Source organism: Microplitis demolitor, chromosome 1 (genome assembly GCF_026212275.2).
Source record: "Microplitis demolitor isolate Queensland-Clemson2020A chromosome 1, iyMicDemo2.1a, whole genome shotgun sequence".
In the NCBI taxonomy this organism is placed as follows: domain Eukaryota; kingdom Metazoa; phylum Arthropoda; class Insecta; order Hymenoptera; family Braconidae; genus Microplitis; species Microplitis demolitor.
Window position 1 is genome coordinate 12,133,392 of NC_068545.1, and position 22,583 is coordinate 12,155,974.

The 22,583-nt window shown below is 32.3% G+C and overlaps 1 protein-coding gene across 1 annotated transcript in view; it reads left to right on the top strand.

Annotated features, from left to right (window-relative positions):
- Positions 1-22,583, top strand: part of LOC103573741 (putative protein kinase C delta type homolog) — a 435,992-nt gene that overhangs the window by 251,770 nt on the left and 161,639 nt on the right. Inside the window, exon 3 of the mRNA XM_053739097.1 lies at positions 13,520-13,647. Coding sequence (XP_053595072.1) covers positions 13,520-13,647 — 128 coding nt within the window. The remainder of the gene's footprint in view (positions 1-13,519; positions 13,648-22,583) is intronic.

The window sequence follows — 22,583 nt, forward strand, 5'->3', positions numbered from 1 at the left end:
TTCCATATTCCGTCTCTACCTTATTCGTAAATACGTTACAAGATACAGCGCTGAACTGCGTACACGCATTCAAGCATTTTTCATTTTGTATACTTTCTTTTTACTGTGTTAATTACGTTGGTTAAATAAAACGTTTATTTAACAGTTTTAGTTGGTTTGAATAATTTATTTTAATATAATTAATTTTTACCCGTAACCGCTAAATTGGTGACCCTGACGTAATCTCTTTTTAAGGGAAGTGTCAAACGCGTGCGTTACACAGTTTATAAAATCTCGCGAGTTCTCGTGTCGTTTTGCTGCGAATATTTTTTCGCGTTGCTGATTAACCGGTGAGACCGTGATTTTCATTCACAGTAATTTTTGTGTGAATTTATTTTGGAATTACTTAGTGCAGTGATTTTTGTTATCACTGTGCAGTTTTTTTTTTATTCTTTTATCACCATTGGTGCATTTCTGGGCATTTTATGGACGTTATGCCACATCAGTGTTGATTTCAGGGGCCTTTAGTGTGAATCGAAAAAAGTGATAAAAGTTTTCGCGAGCTGTGATGAAAAATTGTTGTTATTTTATCCTGCAGTGTCGCGTAAAATTATCGTTCCGTTACTGGGAATACCATCGAGGATTAAGGCGATACACCAGCTGCACATTTCTAAGCCGTGCGTCATCGATAATTTTACGGTAGCTTAGTACCGAATTAAAGGCATTGTTGATGGGTGATGTCAGACTCTGAAACGGAGAGTGACAAGAAAATAAAATGATTTTAAGTGCAGATGACATTATTATTATTTGAAATAATATTTTTAGTTTCTATATTTCAAAACGTACGCATCCGCCGTAGAGGAAATCGCTGCTTTGCGTAAGCAACTTGCACTGTTGGCTGCCGAGAATAGCGAAATGCTTACTCAGGAGCAATTTCCAAACACACGATCTAGAGCACGCCAACAACATCGTTCTCGGAAAGTTAAAAAATTCAACTATTGCTGATATCACTTAAAGCATGGTAAAAATGCCCGATCATGCACTCCCGGCTCTAAATGGCAGGGAAACTTAAACGGAAAACAGTAAAGACCGCCAATGATTCTCAATCGATTTCTCGCCGCCTGTTTATCCGAAACCGAACTACAGGAACGGAGTATCTTGTCGATTCCGGCTCTGATTTGTCCGTCTTTCCACGTGGCTGGTTGAAATCAGTACACCCATAGATTATCAATTGTATGCTGCAAACGGCTCGATAATTCAAACCTATGTTTTAAGGTAATTTAAATTAAACCTTGGACTTCGCCGTGAATTTTCATGGAATTTTATCATCGCTGACTCCGCGAAACCGATTATAGGTGCAGACTTCTTAAGTCATTATGACTTACTAGTCGACCTAAAACGAAAATGCCTTCGTGATGGCATCACTGGTTCATTGACACCCGGAAATTCTAACACAACATAGGCAGAAAGAAATATAAAAGCAGTCGATAGTAATTCTGCGTATATGGAATTATTGCGAGAATTTGCCGATATTACACAACCTAATGCTACCCAGCGTCGAACGAAAAAGCTTTTTAACAGTGCATCATATTCGAACGTCACCTGGACCGCCACTTTCGTGCAAAGCAAGATACCTGGCTCCAGACAATCTTAAAATTGCACAAGCAGAGTTCCGTAAAATGGGCTTCACCACTTCATTTGGCACAGAAAAAGTCCGGAGAATGGAGGCCGTGCGGCGATTTCCGCCCGCTTAACGATCGAACGCTCATCGTGTAAAATGAGCGAATAAACTAATTGGATCTGGTTTAGGCGAAGTTGGTTAAACAATTAAAAATTACACAGATTTTGTCGTGGTCAATAGCGGTTAAGTCAATAATAATTAATTAACAATTAATTATTGTCACAAGAACAATTTATTTATTCTCAATAAATAGCAGGCTTGATGTACTGTCTAAATATTGAGGATAATTTAGCGTAGCGATTTAGTTATAATTTTACACAAATTATTTACTGAAGCGGTTCAAGCACGAGGTTGCAAGTAGCAAAGACATGTTGGAGAAAACGTCTGAGCGAAGTGGTTAGACAGATAGTTGTAGAATGAATATTGGTAGCGTCGTTGAGTCGTCGAGGAGCTTGGTGTCGACGTGGCAGCCTTGCTGCATATAACGAATTTTCCTATTGGCTTAAAAGCGCGCCAACAGGTAGCAGTTGATAGCGAGCTCTCTCATAGGTTGAACAATATAAGACGAATTTTGTGATTGGCCAGCTTGTAGCGGGTTCTCAGGACGTCTTGACACGATCCTGAGTTAGAAATTGTATGTGCCGGGCCCAAATAGCGAGTGACCCGGCACTATTCTGACCTTCAGTCAGTAGCGAGTTCGGCAACTCCCGAACCGAGCGGAAATGCACGAAGTTTGATTCAAATTCATCAAGCTCGTGACTGAACACATCGACAAATACTCATTGCGTTATTTTGACGATTTTGCTGCATTTTTATACGGTAAAAATATATTAGGTATACAAAAAAGTTCTACCCGTTTTTCAAAGATGGAGTTATCTAACAGCTATTTATAGGTTAGCTATGAATACGTATATGTACATGCACAGCTGTTTGTACTCTTTAAATTCATTAAACTTTTAATATATTAATCTTCGATAAATATATTTTTTTATTAAGTTAAAAATGGAAGTAAGTAATGAGCATATCCGCCATTGTCTTTTATATGAATTTCATCAAGGAAAAAGTGCTGCTGGAGCTCAAAGAATAATCTGTGCAACTTATGGTGACAGTGTTATTGATGACAGTAATTGTCGAAGATGGTTTCGGAAATTCACAAACGGAGATTTTAATTTAAATGATAAACCACGCTCTGGAAGACCTTCAACAATCAGTAACGAGAAATTGGAAGAATTACTGAATCAAGATTCTGCACAAACACAACAAGAACTTGCGAAAAAGTTAAACGTTACTCAACAAGCTATTTCTGAAAGATTACATGCTTTAGGTAAGATTCAAAAAGAAGGAAAATGGGTACCTCATGAATTAACTCCAGAACAACGAGAGAGACGAGTTGACACCTGCCTGTCGTTGCTTTCACGACATAAAAAAAAAGTTTTTTGTGGAAACTTGTAACAGGGGACGAAAAGTGGGTTTACTATGAGAATCCTAAACGTCGAAAACATTGGGTAGACCCAGGACATCCAACGACATCAACACCAAAACGTAATGTTTTTGGGAAAAAAATATTGCTTTGTATTTGGTAGGATGAGTGGGGCGTGCTATATTATGAGTTACTCAAACCAGGAGAAACCGTTACTGGAGAACGCTACAGTTGTCAATTAAAAAAATTAGCAGATGAAATCAACAGTAAAAGACGATTTGCGGGACAAAAACCTCGACCAGTGATACTGCAGCATGATAACACCAGGCCTCATAGAAGTTCAATCGTCCACCACACTATAAATGATTTACAGTGGGAAGTTTTACCGCACCCGGCGTATTCACCAGACCTTGCACCGTGTGATTTTCACCTATTCCGTTCATTGCAAAATTACTTGGCTGACAAACACTTACAAAATGAAAACGAAATGCAAAAAACAATAGATGATTTCATTTCGACAAAAGATCAAGCCTTTTATCGCCGTGGGATCCATCAGTTGCCTGAGCGTTGGCAAAGGGTAGTAGATGCTGATGGTGGTTATTTTGTTTAAAATTTGTATTTTATTTAAAATTTTTAAATATATTTTTTTTTGACAAAAAACGAGTAGAACTTTTTTGTACACCTAATATTTTCAGTTCTTGATTTTGCAAAGACATTTTTGCAAATACCCGCTGCACCAGAAGATGTGCCGAAAACGGCAATCATCACACCGTTCGGATTATTCGAGTTTCGATTTATGACGTTTGGGCTTGAAAACGCCGCGCAAACGTTTCAACGATTTATTGACGAAGTCACTCGTGACCTTGATTTCGTCTTTCCATATGTTGACGATATTTTAATCGCATCTAATGACGAGAAGAAACATATGGAGGACCTGAGAATTTTATTCGAGCGTCTCCGTGAATATCGACTGGCAATTAACGTACCGAAATGTCAATTTGGTCTATCGGACGTAAAATTTTTCGGCCATGGCATCACCAAAGAGGGAATTCAGCCGTTACCGGAAAAAGTCGAGGCTATTGTCAATTTCGAGCCTTCTACAACCGTAAAAGCTCTTCTTCGATTCCTCGGCACAGTGAATTTCAACGGAAAGTTCATTAAGAACGCTGCAGAAATTCATTAAGAACGCTGGACAACTGAACTTGAGGAGTCTTTTAAGTCAGCTAAACGAGCTCTCGCGAGGCCACTTTATTGTTACACACTAAAATCGATGCTGACTGGACAATATTTACCGATGTATCCGAAATCGGTTTTGGAGCCGAATTGCAACAAAAAGTGGATAACAACTGGCAACCACTGGCATTTTTCAGTCGAAAAGTGTCCCTGTCGATCCAAACATTGCCGACATACGATCGCGAGTTGAACGCTATCTGCGAGGCTGTAAAATACTTTCGGCACATATTCGAAGGCCGGCATGTTACGATCTACACTGATCACAAGCCGCTTCAGCACGCCTTGGCAATTTCGTCGACTCGATTTCATCGATCAATTTACGACTGACATTAGACATGTGAAAATGGTTTAGCATTGTATTGTGACATTGCGTCAGATACGGTGCGACCTTAGGTTCCAGAGCCACTGAGAAATAAGGTGTTTAATTCACTGCGCTCACTAGCTCATCCCGGAATCAAAGGATCATTGAAAATGATCTCTAAACGATACGTCTGGCCGTCGATTAATAATGATTGCCGAGAATGAGCGAAATCTTGCATCGATTGCCAGAAGAATAAAATCCAGAGACACGTGTCATCGCCGATCGCAGATTTGAACCTCCAACTGAGCCTTTCGAGCACATACATATCGACTTGGTGTCTCTAAAATCGTCGAGAGGCTTTAACCAGTGTTTAACGATCATCGACCAATTCACAAGGTTTCCAGAGGCTGTCCCTTATCTAATGGAACTGCAGAGACAATAGCACATGCGCTATTGCTGCACTGGATTTCTCGCCACGGAGTGCCGAAACGCATAACTATGGACCAAGGTACGCAATTCGAATCGTCATTATTCCAGTCGTTCTTAAAAATGTATCGAATAAAATACCTATATACCACGCCATATTATCCGCAAGCCAATGGTTTCATCGAACCTGTAGAATTCAAAATTGATCAGTTTGATGTTTTCAAAAATATTTTGATAAAAACCTTTTTTACCATTTTTTTCTTCAACGATATCTCTTGAACGAATGAACCAATTGAGACAGTTATTGTGGCAATTACTGCGGTTCATTAAGTCCTAAAGTTGATTAGAATTTAAGATTGATTATCCCAATTGTTTCGAAGATATTCGAGTGTCCTACTATGCACGGTATGTTATTCAACAATTGCCTAATTTACGCGGTAATGACAATCTGCAAAGCAATAACTGTGGCTGTTTGGCAACACTGTCAACCCACAAAATTACAATAAGCTATCGACTGTAACGTTCAGAATTTATGTTGAAATGATTCAAAATTCACTAGAATTTTCCAATTATTACTTTCAATATTTATTAATAAGAAAAATACAACAACTGTGTGGTACAGCACTTCACATATGATGAATTGAAGTTTTCATAATTAGTGAACTAGTCGTTCAATATACATTTTAATAAAAAACTTAGAGTAGTTCAACGAGTTTTTATGATGCTTAATAGATAGAGTTCAGTGGAGAATCTCAAGACCCGTTGCGAAATTTCATTGTAGCACTTACTTCTCGCAACGCCCATGGAAATCGAGAAAATCTATTGTCACTTAACTTCTTTGCACCAGTTAATAAACACTCATAGGACTTTTTTTGAAGGGAATAAAATTTCCTATAAAATTCCCATTAACATTGTTAGTGTACTTTCATCGGTTTACGTTCTGCAAGCCAATAAAGATCGATTTTATTGGAAAAATAACCTCCGCAACGGACACAAGTGAAACAGATGGAATTACAGCTAAGTTACTACGGGCACTTTTTAAGAACACCAAATGCCCTACAATGTGCGACCAAAACCGCATCGATATCATAAAACGCAGCTTAGTATTAGAATTTAAAAAAAAAAAAAATTTAATTTACGTGTATTTTAAATGAGAAATTTTTGAAATCAAATGGAAAGTGCTAAGGATTGGAATTAAGAGCTCAAACTTGGCAGAAATTTTTGTTTCAGCATAAAAAACAATATTTTGCTTGATGAACAGCAAGAAAAATTCTTTCGCCGGAAACAAAGCACCCTAGTGTAGGTGTAGGTGTCGACTATTTACAACTTTTGGACTAATTAACCGATTTCAAAAATTCTTATCGCATTCAAAAAAGCTTGTAGGCTATAACGTTTGCTGATATTTCGAATCATTAGATAAACTGGGGTCGAAGATAATTCAGAATTTTGAAAAAATTATAAATTAAAAAAAAAATTTTTTTTTTATTTCTCAGAAGCAACTTAAATGATTGACTTCAAAATCTAATCAGTTCTAGAGCTTAGTCAAACGTGGTGATGGCTGTCTTAACCATTTCCATCAGCTCATTCGTTTGGGAGATATCGTCAGAGAAAGAAATAGTAAAAAATGGTTTTTCACGAATATCGATGAAACAACTGAATTAATCATTTTAACAATTCACTTGGTTTTAGAACTCTCTCAAATACGCCAATTGCCTTATTGAACATTAAAATCGGTAAATAAGTTCAAAAGATATTGATGACGAAATGTTTGAAAATAACATTTTAAGTTATTTTTTCTTGGATAAACCTTACTATAATGTATTAAAATAGGTTGAAAGTCATACCAACGCTCCGTCTTTATGATCTCTGTCAATGTTTACAAAATATAATGCAATTTTAGTTTTAGTTCAAATAATATTATCGACTTTTTTCTCGGATATATTATATATTAACGCTCTAATATGAGTAAAACCTTATTTACATTCTTATTCCAGTCACTGACATTGATTCCTACTTGAATTTATTGGCTTTATTAAACATCATCGTGAATAAAATTTGTAGAACCATTATTTGTTTATCGTTTTCAATTGTTAAATTTTCAAAATTTACTATAACATAACATGTTCGATCTTGAAAGGCTAAAAAAAAACGTATTCAAGAATGTTTACGTACTATAAGAGTCCAAATTGCATCTACAATAATGTTTTTGAGCTGAAGGAGCTCGAAAATAGCAGGAAGTTTTGAAGCCAGCCTGCAGTGTCAACCGTCTGAATTTTTTGATTACGTGACTTTTTAACTGGAGATAGAATAATCGGGACATAATGACCGACGCCAAAATAACCAGATCTAATACATCCGTTAGCAAAAACAACCGGGACTAAATAATCAGGACAAAAAAACCAGGATAAATAGTGCTTTTAAGTCGTTTCCTCCTCTTTTTTCAGGGGCAAACAGGTAACATTATCTCCTGATTTACTGCTAACATCGTTAAAATATTAAACTTAATGATTTGACAATTTTCGAATTTAATATAAGCATTGTTATTGTAAATGATTTCATAAAGTACATAAAATTTATGTTTCATTATGTATATATTATGTGAAAACACTAAGTATAAAATTAATAGAATAAGAACATAATTGATTATACTCAAATACGTTTATAATTGAAGATTATGAGAAACACCACGTATATATTCGAATTTTGTCATTGTATTATACTTCATTACTATATTATTCAATCTTTCATAAACGATAACGTATTCTTCGCTCTTAAGATTGTGTACTTTACGATTGGCCAGCCATCAATAATTTATTTGACTATTGTTCATCACACGAAACATTTAAAATCTGGCCCAAATTAAAACATGGGTAGCTAACATACTCGTGAAATCTCTTAATCCAACCTTCTACGGCATTAGTTTGTGGCAGATCGTTAAACAGAAAAAAAAACTATTTTGGCTGAATATAAATTTTCTTGAGTCAAGAAAATTTTTGGGTCAAAGAAAGAATGCCAGATTTTTTTTCGATCAAGTATTAAATTTACTTGAATTTTAAATCTTACGGCAATAAATCGTTTCTTAAGTCAAAAGCACTTTTACGATTGAATGAAAATACTTCTTTATTAATTCAAGATACTTAAGTTTCTTAACTCAAGAAAAATTTTGTTTATTCAAGATTTGTTATTTACTTGTATTATGAATGAATTTATTTATTCGAAGTTAATGCATTTATTAAGGTAAATAATTTTTTTTTAAAAACAAAAACCTTAGCTTACTTTATTCAATAACAATATCGTTTTGCTAAAGAGAATAATTTCGTTCTACTAACAAAATTCTATTCTCCTGTTGGTGATATAGTTTCTCCAGGCAAGCTGTATGACCGAATTGAGCAAAGAGTAAATTTTCTTGGCTGGAGAAAATTATGTTCGTAAAGAATGAATTCTAACTTCCGCTTTCCTTCTCGTACTAGCACAGAAAATGGATACCGAATCTTCATTTTTTATTGAAACAAATTAAAATTAGATACTTAAATTACATTATTTTAATAAATTAATTTATTTATATAATTAAATAAATTTGTAATTTTTTTCTAAACGAATTTATTTTTATTAAAAATTTTATTATTTTTATATCGAAATTGGTTCATAAAAGATTCATATAATCTGTTTAGTATTTTTCTTAAATGTAACATTTTTCCAAATTATTGGCGATAATGTTTTTATTCTGAATTCTGTGTATAAGATCGAAATATATGACTGACCGTAAGGCCAGTGTGGCTTAATAGATGTGGACAAACGTGGCCCGGCAATAGCTGGGATGGCTTCAATGGTAAAGCTCTCGCGCGACGCCAAATTGGTCTAGGTTCTATTCCTGCGTTGAGCGATAATTGTTTTTCTTAATTTGTTACAATAATGTAGCTCATTGAGAATCTTTCCTATCCCTTATAAATGCCTCTGATAAAGTATTTATCTGCTTCACAGCATTGTTAATAATAGTTTATTAGGAAAATAATTTTTTCGAAAAAAAATTGAAAAAAATAAAAAGTTTTTCAGCTCAATAAATTTGTTTGCTAAACTGAACAAATTTATTTATTCATTTAAATGATTTTTTTGTTTGCCACAAAAAAAAAAAATTTCTTAAACCAAGAAAGTTTTTTCTTGATTTATAAAATTATTTTATCCTGGCTCAAAAATGTTTTCATTTTAGCTCAAGACAGTTATTCTTAACTTAACAAGATAAAAGCATTTAGCAGCGCGAGGCGCAATTTTCTTGAGAGAAGAACATTTTCTTGAAACAAAATAAAAACATTTTGGAGCAAGAAACTGAATTTTCTTGAGAGAAGAACATTTTCTACGATAAAGATTAAATCAATTACACCAAGGAATTGAATTTTCTCGAAAAAATGAAAATTATTTTGAAACAAGAGAAACTTCTCAAACCAAAATGCAAATTTATTAAAGCAACAAAAAAAAACAAAAGTGTGCGTGTTAGCTCCAACGCACGATTGAAGTTTACTCCTTCAAATCGACTGTCTAAATAGGCACAAGATACCTATGAATATTTTTCGCAGGAAATCAACTTCTCGACTAGACTAAAATAGAATAAAAATACATTATTTAGGTATTTTCATTGATTCGTTTATTTACCATTTGATAGGGTATTAATCTTTTCTTAGACTAGTAACACTATCTTATGCATATTTAGAAAGTCAATCTGAAAGAGTAAACTTCAATCGTGTGTCGGAGCTGACACACACACATTTTTTTTTTTTAATTAAGCCGCAAATTTCGGGTCCACTTCCACCCTGAGACTTCGGTCCGAATCAACTTATGAATGTATTTTAACATCTTACGAACTAAAATCATAAAATTAATATAATAGAAAGAAATTGAAAATATTTGCAGTTTAAAACTAGGTATGTAGTAATTCAATCGTGTTAACGAAACGCAATTTTCTTTCTGACAGTCTCTAGACTGCAAAAAAAAAGATAGTAAAAAAATCATACATTAGTTAGTCCTCCAACTGCTTCAGGACTCGATGTTGTAATTGATAATTATTACTACTGGCAACAATAAATGAAAAATGAATTAATGAGATGATTATGAATTTCATAGAAAAAGGCTTAGTCTATTAATTTAAACTTGAACATGCGCAGTGTGGTGCATGCGCATCTACTCTTTCCTGCCTCGTGTCAAGAAGACGGCCGCCATTATCTGTCGCAAGTCTACATTCAAGTAAAAACACGTGTTTTTTTAAATCGTATTATTTTACGCTCATATTCGAGTAATAAGTTAAAATAATAATTAAAATAAATTCAGCAATTAATAAGCTTATTAAAAATCTAATTATTTTTGTAATTGTGGGCATCAGAGCTCATAAATAAATTATATAAAGAACTTAAGAATTTCAGTGATCATCGAACACGTTTCTCAAGAGGTTATTCAAACGGAAGACATTACAGATGCCTTTTTATTCAATAAATCATTACATCAAGTGATCATAAATATAAAAGACTCTATACAATAATTAGATAATTATCAATATGCTCAAAATTTTAATTGAACCAAAAGTTAATTTTCGCTTGGTAGTCTCTGCAATCATGCTACCACGTGTTCAGCAAATAAATTCAGTTCAGTGTAATTTATTACGATCTCATTCAATGCAATCAAATTAAGTGATCAATAAAAGTATAACTCAATAAACTGAAATATTTAAGCATTTTGTGCTATAAAAAAATAATCATTAAGTGTTCAATTCTTAACTTCACTCGGTAACTTCTGAATTCATGTTACTTATTATCATGACATTTCTGCAATCAACACTGTGTTCAACTAAACTCAATTTAACTATCTCAATTATTTCAATTAATTACTCGAGCTGAATTTTAATAATTTGCATTCAATTAATTACGTATTCATGAGTTCAGACAATTAACAGTATTAATAAATGAAATCAACGATTTAATTTTATAACCCAGTGATATTATGTATTGTGACAAATAAAAATATTGTTATATTTTTCAATATGCGTATTTTTCCAATATCCCAACCACCAACCAGTCCTGGCATGTATTTATTAAATTATTATTACAACTACCGTTAAATATAAATTAATGAAGTTTATGAATTTATTTACAAATATCTTTATTTTGTTAAAATATTAATAGTTTAGAATTATTTTTTTATTATCCTATTGTTGATTAACTTTTAAGTTAACAAATTAAAATTCCATTGACTACTTGGTAAAAAAATGAAGTTCTTTTTCATTGGTTACATGCGTTATTTATGAAAGTTTAAGATCCTTGATGAACATTTCATTGCTTGCGATTAGTTTAAGCAGTATGAATTTTTACGTTAAGGTTTACGTACACTTGCACGTTCGATGGAGTCGTGCAGCTTTTCGTGAGTCTGACCCTACTAGCTCAATATGAGACTCGACTTTCTTAGATTTTACCTAAACTAGCCTTAAAATCTCACTAATACTAGTACTTAGCCTAAATCGGAGTTCGGTGATGCGTCCTTGATGTCTGTGGACTGGATGGTTGGCTGGATCCTCCAGGGTACCCCTCTTGGACTACTGATACTTGTACTCAATGGCAACCTATTTATACTTTTAACTGTATAAGGTGAACGAAGATGGAACACAGGTGAATTCACTTGAACACTGGTTTCAAAGTTAATAGAATTATTATTCATTTAACTAATGATAATCTGTTGCCACGATGCACACACTGATTACAAAAGTTCCTGATATTGATAGACTGAGTGCTATTAATACCGCAATTGTTACTGTAACTAACTGTACAGGACCTTTATCAACTGACTGGACAGCTGTCTGTTATAGCTCGATAACTGTACAATACTAAATAATTGTTGTATTAATCAATTACGTGTAATTAACACACTGAGTAATTGATCAAATTAACTAAATGGAATTTACTATAATATCAATTACTACTGACTTATTTCTGGTATAAAAACTGAGTTGTGAGACTATATGCTTTGATAGAGAACCGATACATGCTTGTAATATATATCAGTTGTATATTGATACAATAATAATAAACTACACTACTGGAAAAAATTGAAGGATCAAATAAAAATTCAAAATTTTTGGGTGATTTTCAACAGGCCGTAACTTCGAGAGAAATGGTCGTACAAGAGATAAAAAAAATAAATTGTAGCTCCAACTGTCTACTTTTTAGATTAGAACTTTAAAATTTTGTAGCGTCAGCGGTTTTTGAGTAATCTTAGAAAAACCAGTGACAAAAAAATTTATAAATGTTTTTTATTTGTTTTTTTTTTTTTTTTTTTTTTTTTTTTTTACGAGCGTGAAAAAAAATTTTTTCACGCTTGTTTATCGTTGCCACAGGAAATGTGGAACCGTGTTCGCCAAAGTTGCATTGTACACTGAATGCATCCCGCTGTATCGCGATTGACCCCAAGGCATTTGAGCAAAAAGAGAATAAGCTCGTGAGATGTTGAGTCAAATGCCTTGCGTTAGTCAATCCAGGCCATTGGCAGGTTGCGCTGATAGTATTATTATTAATATTCTTATTCTTATTATCTTTATTATTAGTTTTATTTTCGAGGATTTAATTATTTATTCACTCCGAAATTATTGAAAGAAAACGGGTTAACGCTGTAGTTCACATGGTATGGTGAGAGTCAATTGTGTCATAGTTACCTTGAGCGAGAGGCTCAGCCGAAAGACGTTCTCTCTTGTTCCTTAAGCTTTACATAGTGCTATTGTCACACACTTACAAGATAAGTTCACGACCGTCCAGAAGATGAATAATTCCATCAAAATGATCTGGTTTTTTGAGATTAATTGTCTCTTATTACCTATATTACCCTTTAAATTCTCAGAGTGCCCCAAAAACATTCGTTGCATTTGTTTAAAGAAAATTTTCCAATAGTCTCATTAACATTTAGACTCGACAAAGTGATCTGGCTTTCTTATATTTCAATTTCTTAAATATCTAACGAAAAGATATTAAAATTTTAATATATCAGAAAAACCTTTTTTTGATAGATATTTTCCTTTCAAAAACAGTGAAGGGTTGCGAAGGGGTTGCTACCCTTCAGCAAGACCTCGACTTCTATTTTTAGGGGTCTTTCAGGGACACTCACAAAATTTTTCAAAGGACCTCAAGAACCTACCCGAAATTGGTCACTAGCTCTCGGACTAAAAATACGATTCATTTATATGTAGAATTCAATACGAAAAATTTACAGCATCGTATGAACAATCCACAATGGTAAATTAGCCTTTGAATTATACTCTTAATGTATCCTTATTCGTTTAACAACGAAATTAATTCCGTACTCACAGAAACATTCGAATGTCCTTATTTATCGCTTATTTAGTTCTGCCCTATGCGTTGAGTACAAACAACAATAATTGTAAAATCAACAAATTATCAACGGAAAAACCAAATGTCGGAATTATTTTAATGAATCGCATCATTTTTTTCAGATTGTAAAAACGTGCTAGATAACGATCATATTGCTGATAACGTTTTCCCAAGCACAAGACTACTACCGCCAGCTAATGTATTACCAAAGTTCAGAAAGTATGTTAGAAATGATTTTAACTTCCTCAAAGTAAGTATAAAAAGAATATTTAGAAATTTCTTTAATAAAAATTTTATATCAAAATAATTCTTGCGAAAAATTCTAAATTCGAATGATTAATCAAGGAATTTTATTATATCATTACTATCTTTTTTTGCAGCTTACATTAACTCGTAATCATATAGGCAACAGCCTTATTCCTTATTTCTATCTATTTCTCTTAATGTACACTCAGTGTTACCAACCAGAAGTTTGTCTCGGAGGTAGATATGATTTCTAAACTATTAAAAATTGAAGAATAAATCATACTGAGTCTATCCTAATTTAAAATTTTTTTCATAAATATTTATTTGATTTAATTGAGTAAACAACGTAATTTACTTGAACACTTCATGTTACTAATAATTGTGTAATCACTTAACATACTATGGTGCAATAATCTATATTATTAAGAGAATACAGAAAATTTAGTTCCCAGCATATCTGTATGATAGAATTGGTTAATGTTATTAAATTTGATATCGTTAGGAAGATTTTGAGTTGAATTTCTGCCTTTTCATAATTTCAACTCTTTTTTATATCAATCATTGAGAAAAATTGATTTATCTGTATCATTCGAATTACATGTAAATCACGCGAGAAAAAAAAAACGATCGTATTTATTGTCTCTAAATAAATCAATATTCTAATTATTCTGTCACTATATATGACTGAATGTCACTGAATATATACTATATTATTTATATCGCAGTATTGATTTCAAAATGACAAAATTTTATATTTCCATTCGGTTTTAGAAAGCTTGTCAAAGCCAAAAAAGTGTGCATAGAAAAAAAAAGGAATTATTGACATAAAAAATCTTTACTCGCCTAAAGAAAATTTTTATTTACCCCACGAAATTTTTTGCACTGTGAATTAAAACGAAAAAGTTATTTAGAACTAGAAAAAATTTTTTGGTGCAAGGAATTATTTCTTGACCAAAATAATCTTTTCTCGCCCCAAGAAAATTTTTATGTCGAATTTATGATGCACAAAATTTCTTGGTGCAAATTAAATTTTTTGAGGCAAGAAATCGTTTTTTTCTGAGTATTTTATAAAATCAGTAGTGATATTTGGGCAGTCACGAAGTGATTTCAGGTCGCTCGTTTAATTTGTTTATTTTTCTAATGTATCAGTCGTTCAAGTTGCAAAATAATAATGGGCTACTTACTCCTCGGTTTTGAATATTTTTAGATTGGAACATAAGAATAGAAAAATAACTTTTTACTATTTCATTCTTTTGAAGAATAGATCTTTTGCTTAGATAATTTATAATGGTCTTTCGTAGATATAGATCAGTCTGTGCTCTCGCTGATAAAACATTTGGCGTCTCGTATTTCTTGCTAAGATTCAGTTGAAAGCTTGTATCAAGTCAAAGTTTTAAGTAAATTAACTGCAAAAAACAATCTTTCTACATCTGCACTACAATGCAGAAGCAAAAGTAATTTTCTCACAAATTGAGTCAACAAAAGGATTATTTGAGTATTATCACTGTAAAGTAAGTGAATGTACACGTGGTCTTAGCGGTTAAGCGAAAATATGGGGTAATTGAATTATATTTCATTGAACTCGAGCAAATGAATAAACTCCATGAAAAGAGACCTTAGTATACGAACTACTTATTGAAAATATTTACGATGAATAAGCGGATTTAGCCTTGATAGAGAGAAGCAGAAATATCAAAGATAATCAAAGTGATTGGAAAGCACGAGGTAGCACGTTGAAGTTTTCCCATCTAGAAATGTAAAACACGAGGCAAAGCGGTTGAACACAAGTTAGCGAATCCATGTCATAAGTGCATGTTAAAATCCCACACCGTCTAAATCCCACATCATCAAAAATCGTCATTGGCAAAATCTCACATGAACAAAATCTCACTATGTCAAAATTCCACATTTGCAAAATCCCACTAAACAAAAAAAAATGGTCAAAATCTCATATTGACGACACCTATCAATTTGAAAACATTTGAATATTTGAAAATTAATAATATCCTATTGCTTTTTAGCCACGGGTCTCATAGATGACGTAGGAAAGAGAAATAAATCTTAATATTAATTTGAATAGGCCATTGAGCTCAACCCTTAAACATATGATGAATTAAAAAAAAATTAATATTAATTCAAAAACTGCAGAATTATTTTACAACTAGAGTTATTTAAAAGCTAATTATATACTGGACGAAGTAGGTCTAATAGTCTAAGGGCCAGTAAGCGTATACCTGTACGTAATTGACCTGGGTTTTTGCGAAATTGAGGCCCCTATACCTACCGCACATGAGGTGAAGACTCCCTAAGCCCAAAGTGGTGGAGATGGCGAGTGCGCAGGTATGACAGGTATCAATTCTTTGGCGAATTTTGAATGCATTTGACCACCTGCCGTTTTGAAATTTCAAAATATATTATTATTATTAACGGAAAATAATAATGGCAGACCATTGTTGCGCGTTTAATATTGCGGCAGACAGTTTTGAAAATACTAAAAAAAATTTTTTTTTAAAAGTAATTGACCAGATCTGCCATTAATACTTTTTATTTATTATAGTCTTGGAAACTTATATTGATTACTGCAGATGTATTCATTGTGTAAACACATCAGCAGATAAACAAATCTGAGATACTACCCAGTCAGATGTTCATGTATTACGATCGCTGCTTTACATCAATATAATTTACTTAAGGGGTTAGGTGGGTTTCAGAGGTGCAAAAAAAAAGGTATTTTTACGATTTTTTTTTAATATAAACAATCATATATTTAAAAAATATAATATGGCCTATCAAAGGTACATACTTCAACAATGTCGCCTGAAATTTTTATATAAAAATGTCGAAAATTCATCCGTTGAGACCTCATCTCCCTGGGTGTCTCACAAAAAAGTGCGTTCGCCGTGGACAGCATAACTTATTATTGGGTAATCTAAAATTAAAAACCCAAAAATATTTCGTTAGTACACATATAAATCTCGTGTTTAAATGAAGGAAAAAAAAATTAAACTTTTCATTTTTTCTCGGACTTTCAACAAAAAATCTTATTTTTTGGTCAAATTTTCGCCACTTGTTGGCTTAAAAAAATAAATTTTAATGAAAAAAAAAATCCTCTGTTCAATAACTAGATGATGTTATTTTAAAGATGTGTACACAATACGAACTAAATCGGTCCATAACTTTTCCAGAAATCGTGTCCACCGACTTTTTTTGTGAGACACCCAGGGAGATGAGATCTCAACGGCTGGATTTTTAGCATTTTTGAACAAAAATTTCAGGAGATATTGTTGAAATATGTACCTTTGATATGCCATATTATATTTTTGAAATATATGATTGGTTATATTAAAAAAAAATCGTAAAAATACTTTATGACTAAAATGGAATTACTTTCGTTTCATGTAAAGCAATAAGTTAAGCAATGTTAAATTTAAATTTTTTATCATGCATGGTTCCTCAATTTTTAAGTTCTCGCTGAGGAAATTGAAAATTTTCTAAAATTCGGGAAGTTATGGGTTTCAGGCCGATTTTCGAAAACCGCACTACTATCAGATTTTGACGTTTTGAGATACTAGAAAGCTATCCTGACTAATTTTGCGATGATATCCGAGTGTATTTATGTAAGTATGTAATGTATGTATGTACGTATATCTTCTCTATAAATAAAAATCGATTGCAGTTCGTTAGTCTCACTTGAACTCGAGAACGGCTGAACCGATTTGGTTAATTTCGGTCTTGAATTATTTGAGGAAGTCCAAAAAAGTTTTGAAAGGTGAATAAATATGAGTTTAGTATAGTGCCGGATAGCTAAACTGGGAGAGCTCTCGGCGCGATACCGACATGGTCTGGATTCGATTCCCAGTTCAGGCTATCTATTTTTTTCAATTTATCTATAAATTGTCTTATTGAGGTTTGCATGTTTAGGTTTTCACTATATTAAATTGGTGTATTACCGAACGATGGACGGTGCGGCTCAATAAGTTATAGATCAAATTGAATGGAATATAGTATAGTGCCGATAGCTCAACTGGTAGATCACTTGGCGTGATACCGACATGGTCTGGACTCGATTCCCAGTTTGGGTTATTTATATTTTTCTCAATTTATCTATAAATTGTCTTATTGAGAAAGTTTGCATGTTTAGGTTTCCACTATATCAAATTGGTTCTTGATATAGTGGAAACCATTACGATATATTGGAAACCTAAACATGCAAACCTTTTCAATAAGACAATTTATAGATAAATTCAGAAAAATTTGGGGGGCATTCCACGCCAAATCGAACACCATTTAGCTTTTACATCTCCGATTTTATTTTTGTAACTTCTTTAACTTTTAGTATATAACGTATACCGTAATTAATTTCCGCGACGGAGACGCGGATTAACCGTTAAACCGTATGCGGTCACCCACGTGTTAAAATAATAATAATAAATAATAAAAAAAAAAATAAATGAGTTTAAATATTTCCCTCAGATTAAAATAAATAATAAATTTTCAACAGTAATAAATTATAAATAATAAATTCTTAGTGTGCCTGAACCAGCTCCTCAGGCTGGGTTAGTGCACGCAGGCGCCAGACCGTTTATCCTAAAACGGACAAAATTCAATTCAGGGGGAAATCTGCGAGGGAAAATCCGAGCAAGTGATTCACGACAAAGCGGACAAACAATTGAGAAAAATAAGATAAAATTAATAATATTAAGAAAAAAAAATAGTAAATATATAATAAATAATTATATTACAAATAATAAGGAATATAAGAAAAATGAAATAAGCAGTAGGAAAAGATCCAGGGAAAATAAATATTAAATTTTCCCCGACAGCTGTTGGTTTCCGTATTTTAATTTTAAACAATAATCAATGTAATTAATAATATTGTACAATAAATAGTTTTTGTTAAATTAACCACAATAATGACACTCGGTGGTTATATAAAAAAAAAATAATAACGTTATATAAATTCAACCCAAGGTAGATATAACTTAATTAAATTAACACTGTTAATTTTAATATTAAATAAAAGAAACCAATTATTTTACTTAAATTTTTCCAGACAATAAAAAAAGAATAACAATAATAATTTTACTTTATTTTATCTCTCGACACGCTTGAGAGAGAGAAAGACACGGAATTTTTCCTCACACACACTCAAAAAGATAAATCCCTCGGTATTACCAATTTATAAATGTATAACATATAAAGTTAAATTATAATTTTAGCATAAAAATCTCATTAATAATTTTTACCGCTGGGGTACATAAATCCAAAATAATAAACTATTTACTTTCTTTAAATATTATAAAATAAAACAATAATACTACTAGACAATGGTAATAATTTACGATAATAATAATTTTAGTGAGAACCCAAAAAAAATATTTCAAATACTTCGAGTAAATGATTAAATCATGAGATCAGACTTGAGGAATTTTCACGTACTGCGTGTGTTGTATAGCTATATGTACTACCAATATATATATATATATATATGTGTGTGTACCGGCAACGTTTTACGACGTTGCGTACGCTTTATCAATATATATATATATATATATATATATATATATATATATATATATATTTAATTACCAAATATTTTCACCAACATACGAAATAATATTTAATGATAATTAATAACAATTCTCTCATGTATCATTCAATAAGTCAATAATAAATACAAATAAATAATTTTCTCCGCGGCGACCAACAACTACTGGGGGAGGTTACCAAATGAAAAATATTATCCAGCGAACAGAAATACAAAGTACTTACTCAAAAGCAGCAAGAATCAGCAAAATAATAATAAATATTGTAAATGAAATAATATTATTAATTATTTGAGTCAATTCACCCGGTGAACTTTACTTATTTTAACCAAAAGAAATCACGTCCGTACACAATGCTTATCCGTATCTTTCTAAATTAATTATCGAAGCCTCCACCTGTTGGTCGTCGCACACAAGTCACCACCGTCGCCCTTAATTTTTATTTTAATTACTTTTGTCAGCCCTGGGCCTCACTTCAATTAAAAATATAAAATATAAAACATAAATCCTCAGACATCTGAATGATACAAAATTAATTAATTAAATATACGAACTATTCATCTATATCTTTTATATCGGATAATAAATTAAATAATGATAGCCCAAATATTAAACATCACTTGACGTCCTCAGTTAGATGACAAGTTTGAACAAAGTAATATGTTGACAATTTTAGGGGCATAATATAACGCTGGATTATGCATCCCAACTAATTCAAAATTGTAAATAAATGCTTAAAATAAACAAAAGTCAAGCGTTTGTGTTTTGAATCATAAATTATAAAAATAAAATTAAATCACACATGTGCTCTCTCATACCCTTCGCGCATGCGCGAGCACCGTGTACGGACTACCGTCTCATCGGCGAAATGGCGGAATGCCCGCGTAACGATTCAAATTCAAATATATAATTACAATAATTAACTTAAAACTAAATAAAGTCAAATAATTTGAATCGTTACGTGACAAGTATAAGATGAAGGGGGCCTTCATGATTTTTTTCAAATTTTTTCCTCCAACCGTTTTCGATATATCTAATTTTGAAAAATAGAGATTTCTTTTTCAAACGCCTGTAACGTCACGAAAAGTGGTTTAAATAAAATTTTCAAAGAGTAAATAATATCAGAACATTTATTTAAGCCACGCTTCTATTGAAATTTGAACTTTTTCGTATAAAATGTCGATTTACAAAAAACACGTACTGATCGATTTTCCTTATAATTTTTCACAGCAAACTGTCACCTATTATATAACTTTTCCAGCTATGCTCCTAATGAGACAACGATGGGATCTATTTTTTTTTAATTTATTAAACTTTATATTCCAGTTTTTTTTTAAGAAAAATGTCTTAAAATAATAGCACGCTCAGGATTAACTGTTAATAATTATCTGACACACAACTATCATAAAAATTTTATAATTTTATTTCCTCAGAAATATTATTATAAATTAATTAATTATTATTATTAATGATTAAAATTATTATTTATTAATTAATTAGTGATAATCGTTTTGTGGACAAAAATTTTGATATAGTTGTGTGTCATCTAATTATTGACAGTAAATCCTGAGCGTGCTATTATTTTAAGATATTTTCTTAAAAAAAATCGTTCCGTCAGTTGACCCTGTGGGCCAGCCCCAAAACTTCCCGCCCATTTCGAGCTCCTTGAGCTCGAAAATTGTTGTGGATACGTTTTTGAGTTCTTTGAGCTTGAAAATACTTTTGTATGCCTTTGTTTTCGAAAAAAAAAACATTTTTTACCATTTTTTCTACAACGATATCTCTCGAACGAATAAACCGATTGAGACGTTTAAGGTGGAAATTGACCCGTTTTATTGAGTTCTACAACTGATCAGACTTCGAAATATATTTATCCAGTCGTTTTCTAGAAATTTCCAAAATACTAAAAAAATTTTTTTTTTTTAATTCTTTCGTTAACGGTTTCTCTTGAACGAATGAACCGATTTTGATGGTTGAGGTAGCATTCGACGCGGCTTACAAAGATTTAGAGCTGATTAGATTTTGGAGTCAATCCATCGAGCAAATTAAAAGTTATTCAAGAAAAATATTTTTGAAAAAGTTTTATTTTTGAAATATCTCCGAACGCACCCTACCGATTAAGCTCAAATTTTTAGTGTTTATAGTAAATAATAAGCCGCGTCGAATGACACCTCGAAGATCAAAATCGGTTCATCCGTTCAAAAGTTACAGAATATTTGCACATATACATTCATACATACACTCGGACATCATCTTGAATTTAGTCAGAATAGCTTCCTAGAACCTTAAAACGTCGACATCTATTGAAATTTCGATTTTCACGAATTGGAGTGAAACCAATAACTTCCCGAATTTTTGAAAATTTGCAATTTTCTTAGCAGGAAGTTAAAAAATTGGAATATGAAATTTTAAAAATCTAAAAAAAATAGATCCTCTTGTTGTCCAATTATAAGCAGAACTGGAAAAGTTGTAGAATAGGTGACAGTTTGCTGTAAAAAAATTATAAGGAAAATCGATCAGTACGTGTTTTTTGTAAATCGACAATTTTTATTTAAAATTTGAAATTTCAATGGTAACGTGGTTCCAAAAATTTTTTTTTATATTTTTTATCGAAAAGATATCTAAAAACACATATTTTTTGACTCCTTGAAAATTGTGTGTTACGTCTAACATGCAATAATAACAAATACCAGATACAGTCTCTTATTTCGAGTCAAGACATTTAAGTCCTTTACTCGGGCGACGGAGACCACGTCGTTACGGTAATGAGTATGAGGGAATATAGAGAATTATTCTAGAGAAATAATAGTAAAAAAAAAACGATTGGATAACTTACAATTGTTTATTAATAAATTATTCAGCTTTTTGTTGTACAAAAAGTGTTGCTTGCTGGTTGGAAGTTCTCTGATTTTTTCAAAATGTATAATATACTGGCTTAAGACCCAGTATTCAACGTTAGTCCTGTCAGTACCCCTGGGTGATAATAAATTCCTTGATGCGCGGTACTACGAAGTTTCAACTTAAAGGAGATGCGTAAACTAGACTGGACTGAGACTGGGCAATTAGACCGAAAAACTGCGGGTTTATATAGTCCGAAATCGAGGGAAACCGAGCCGTGCCCCTGAATCTGACATCAGAAGAGGAGATGCTTACTGTACTAGCGTCTATTTTTACATGCTTCTCCTTCCGCGATTTATTCTGCACGTGCGGTACCCGAGGTCAAGTCGAGAGAAAAGAAGTAAAACAATTAAATCATTTTCTTAATTATTCAGTATTTGAATCGGGGGTTTTCCTTTAAATGACTTTTCCGTTCGGATGCTGGTTATCAAAAAAAATTCAGCGTCTCCTCAAAAGAGGGAGAATTATTGTACGTTTAGTTTAAGAAGATTCTGGA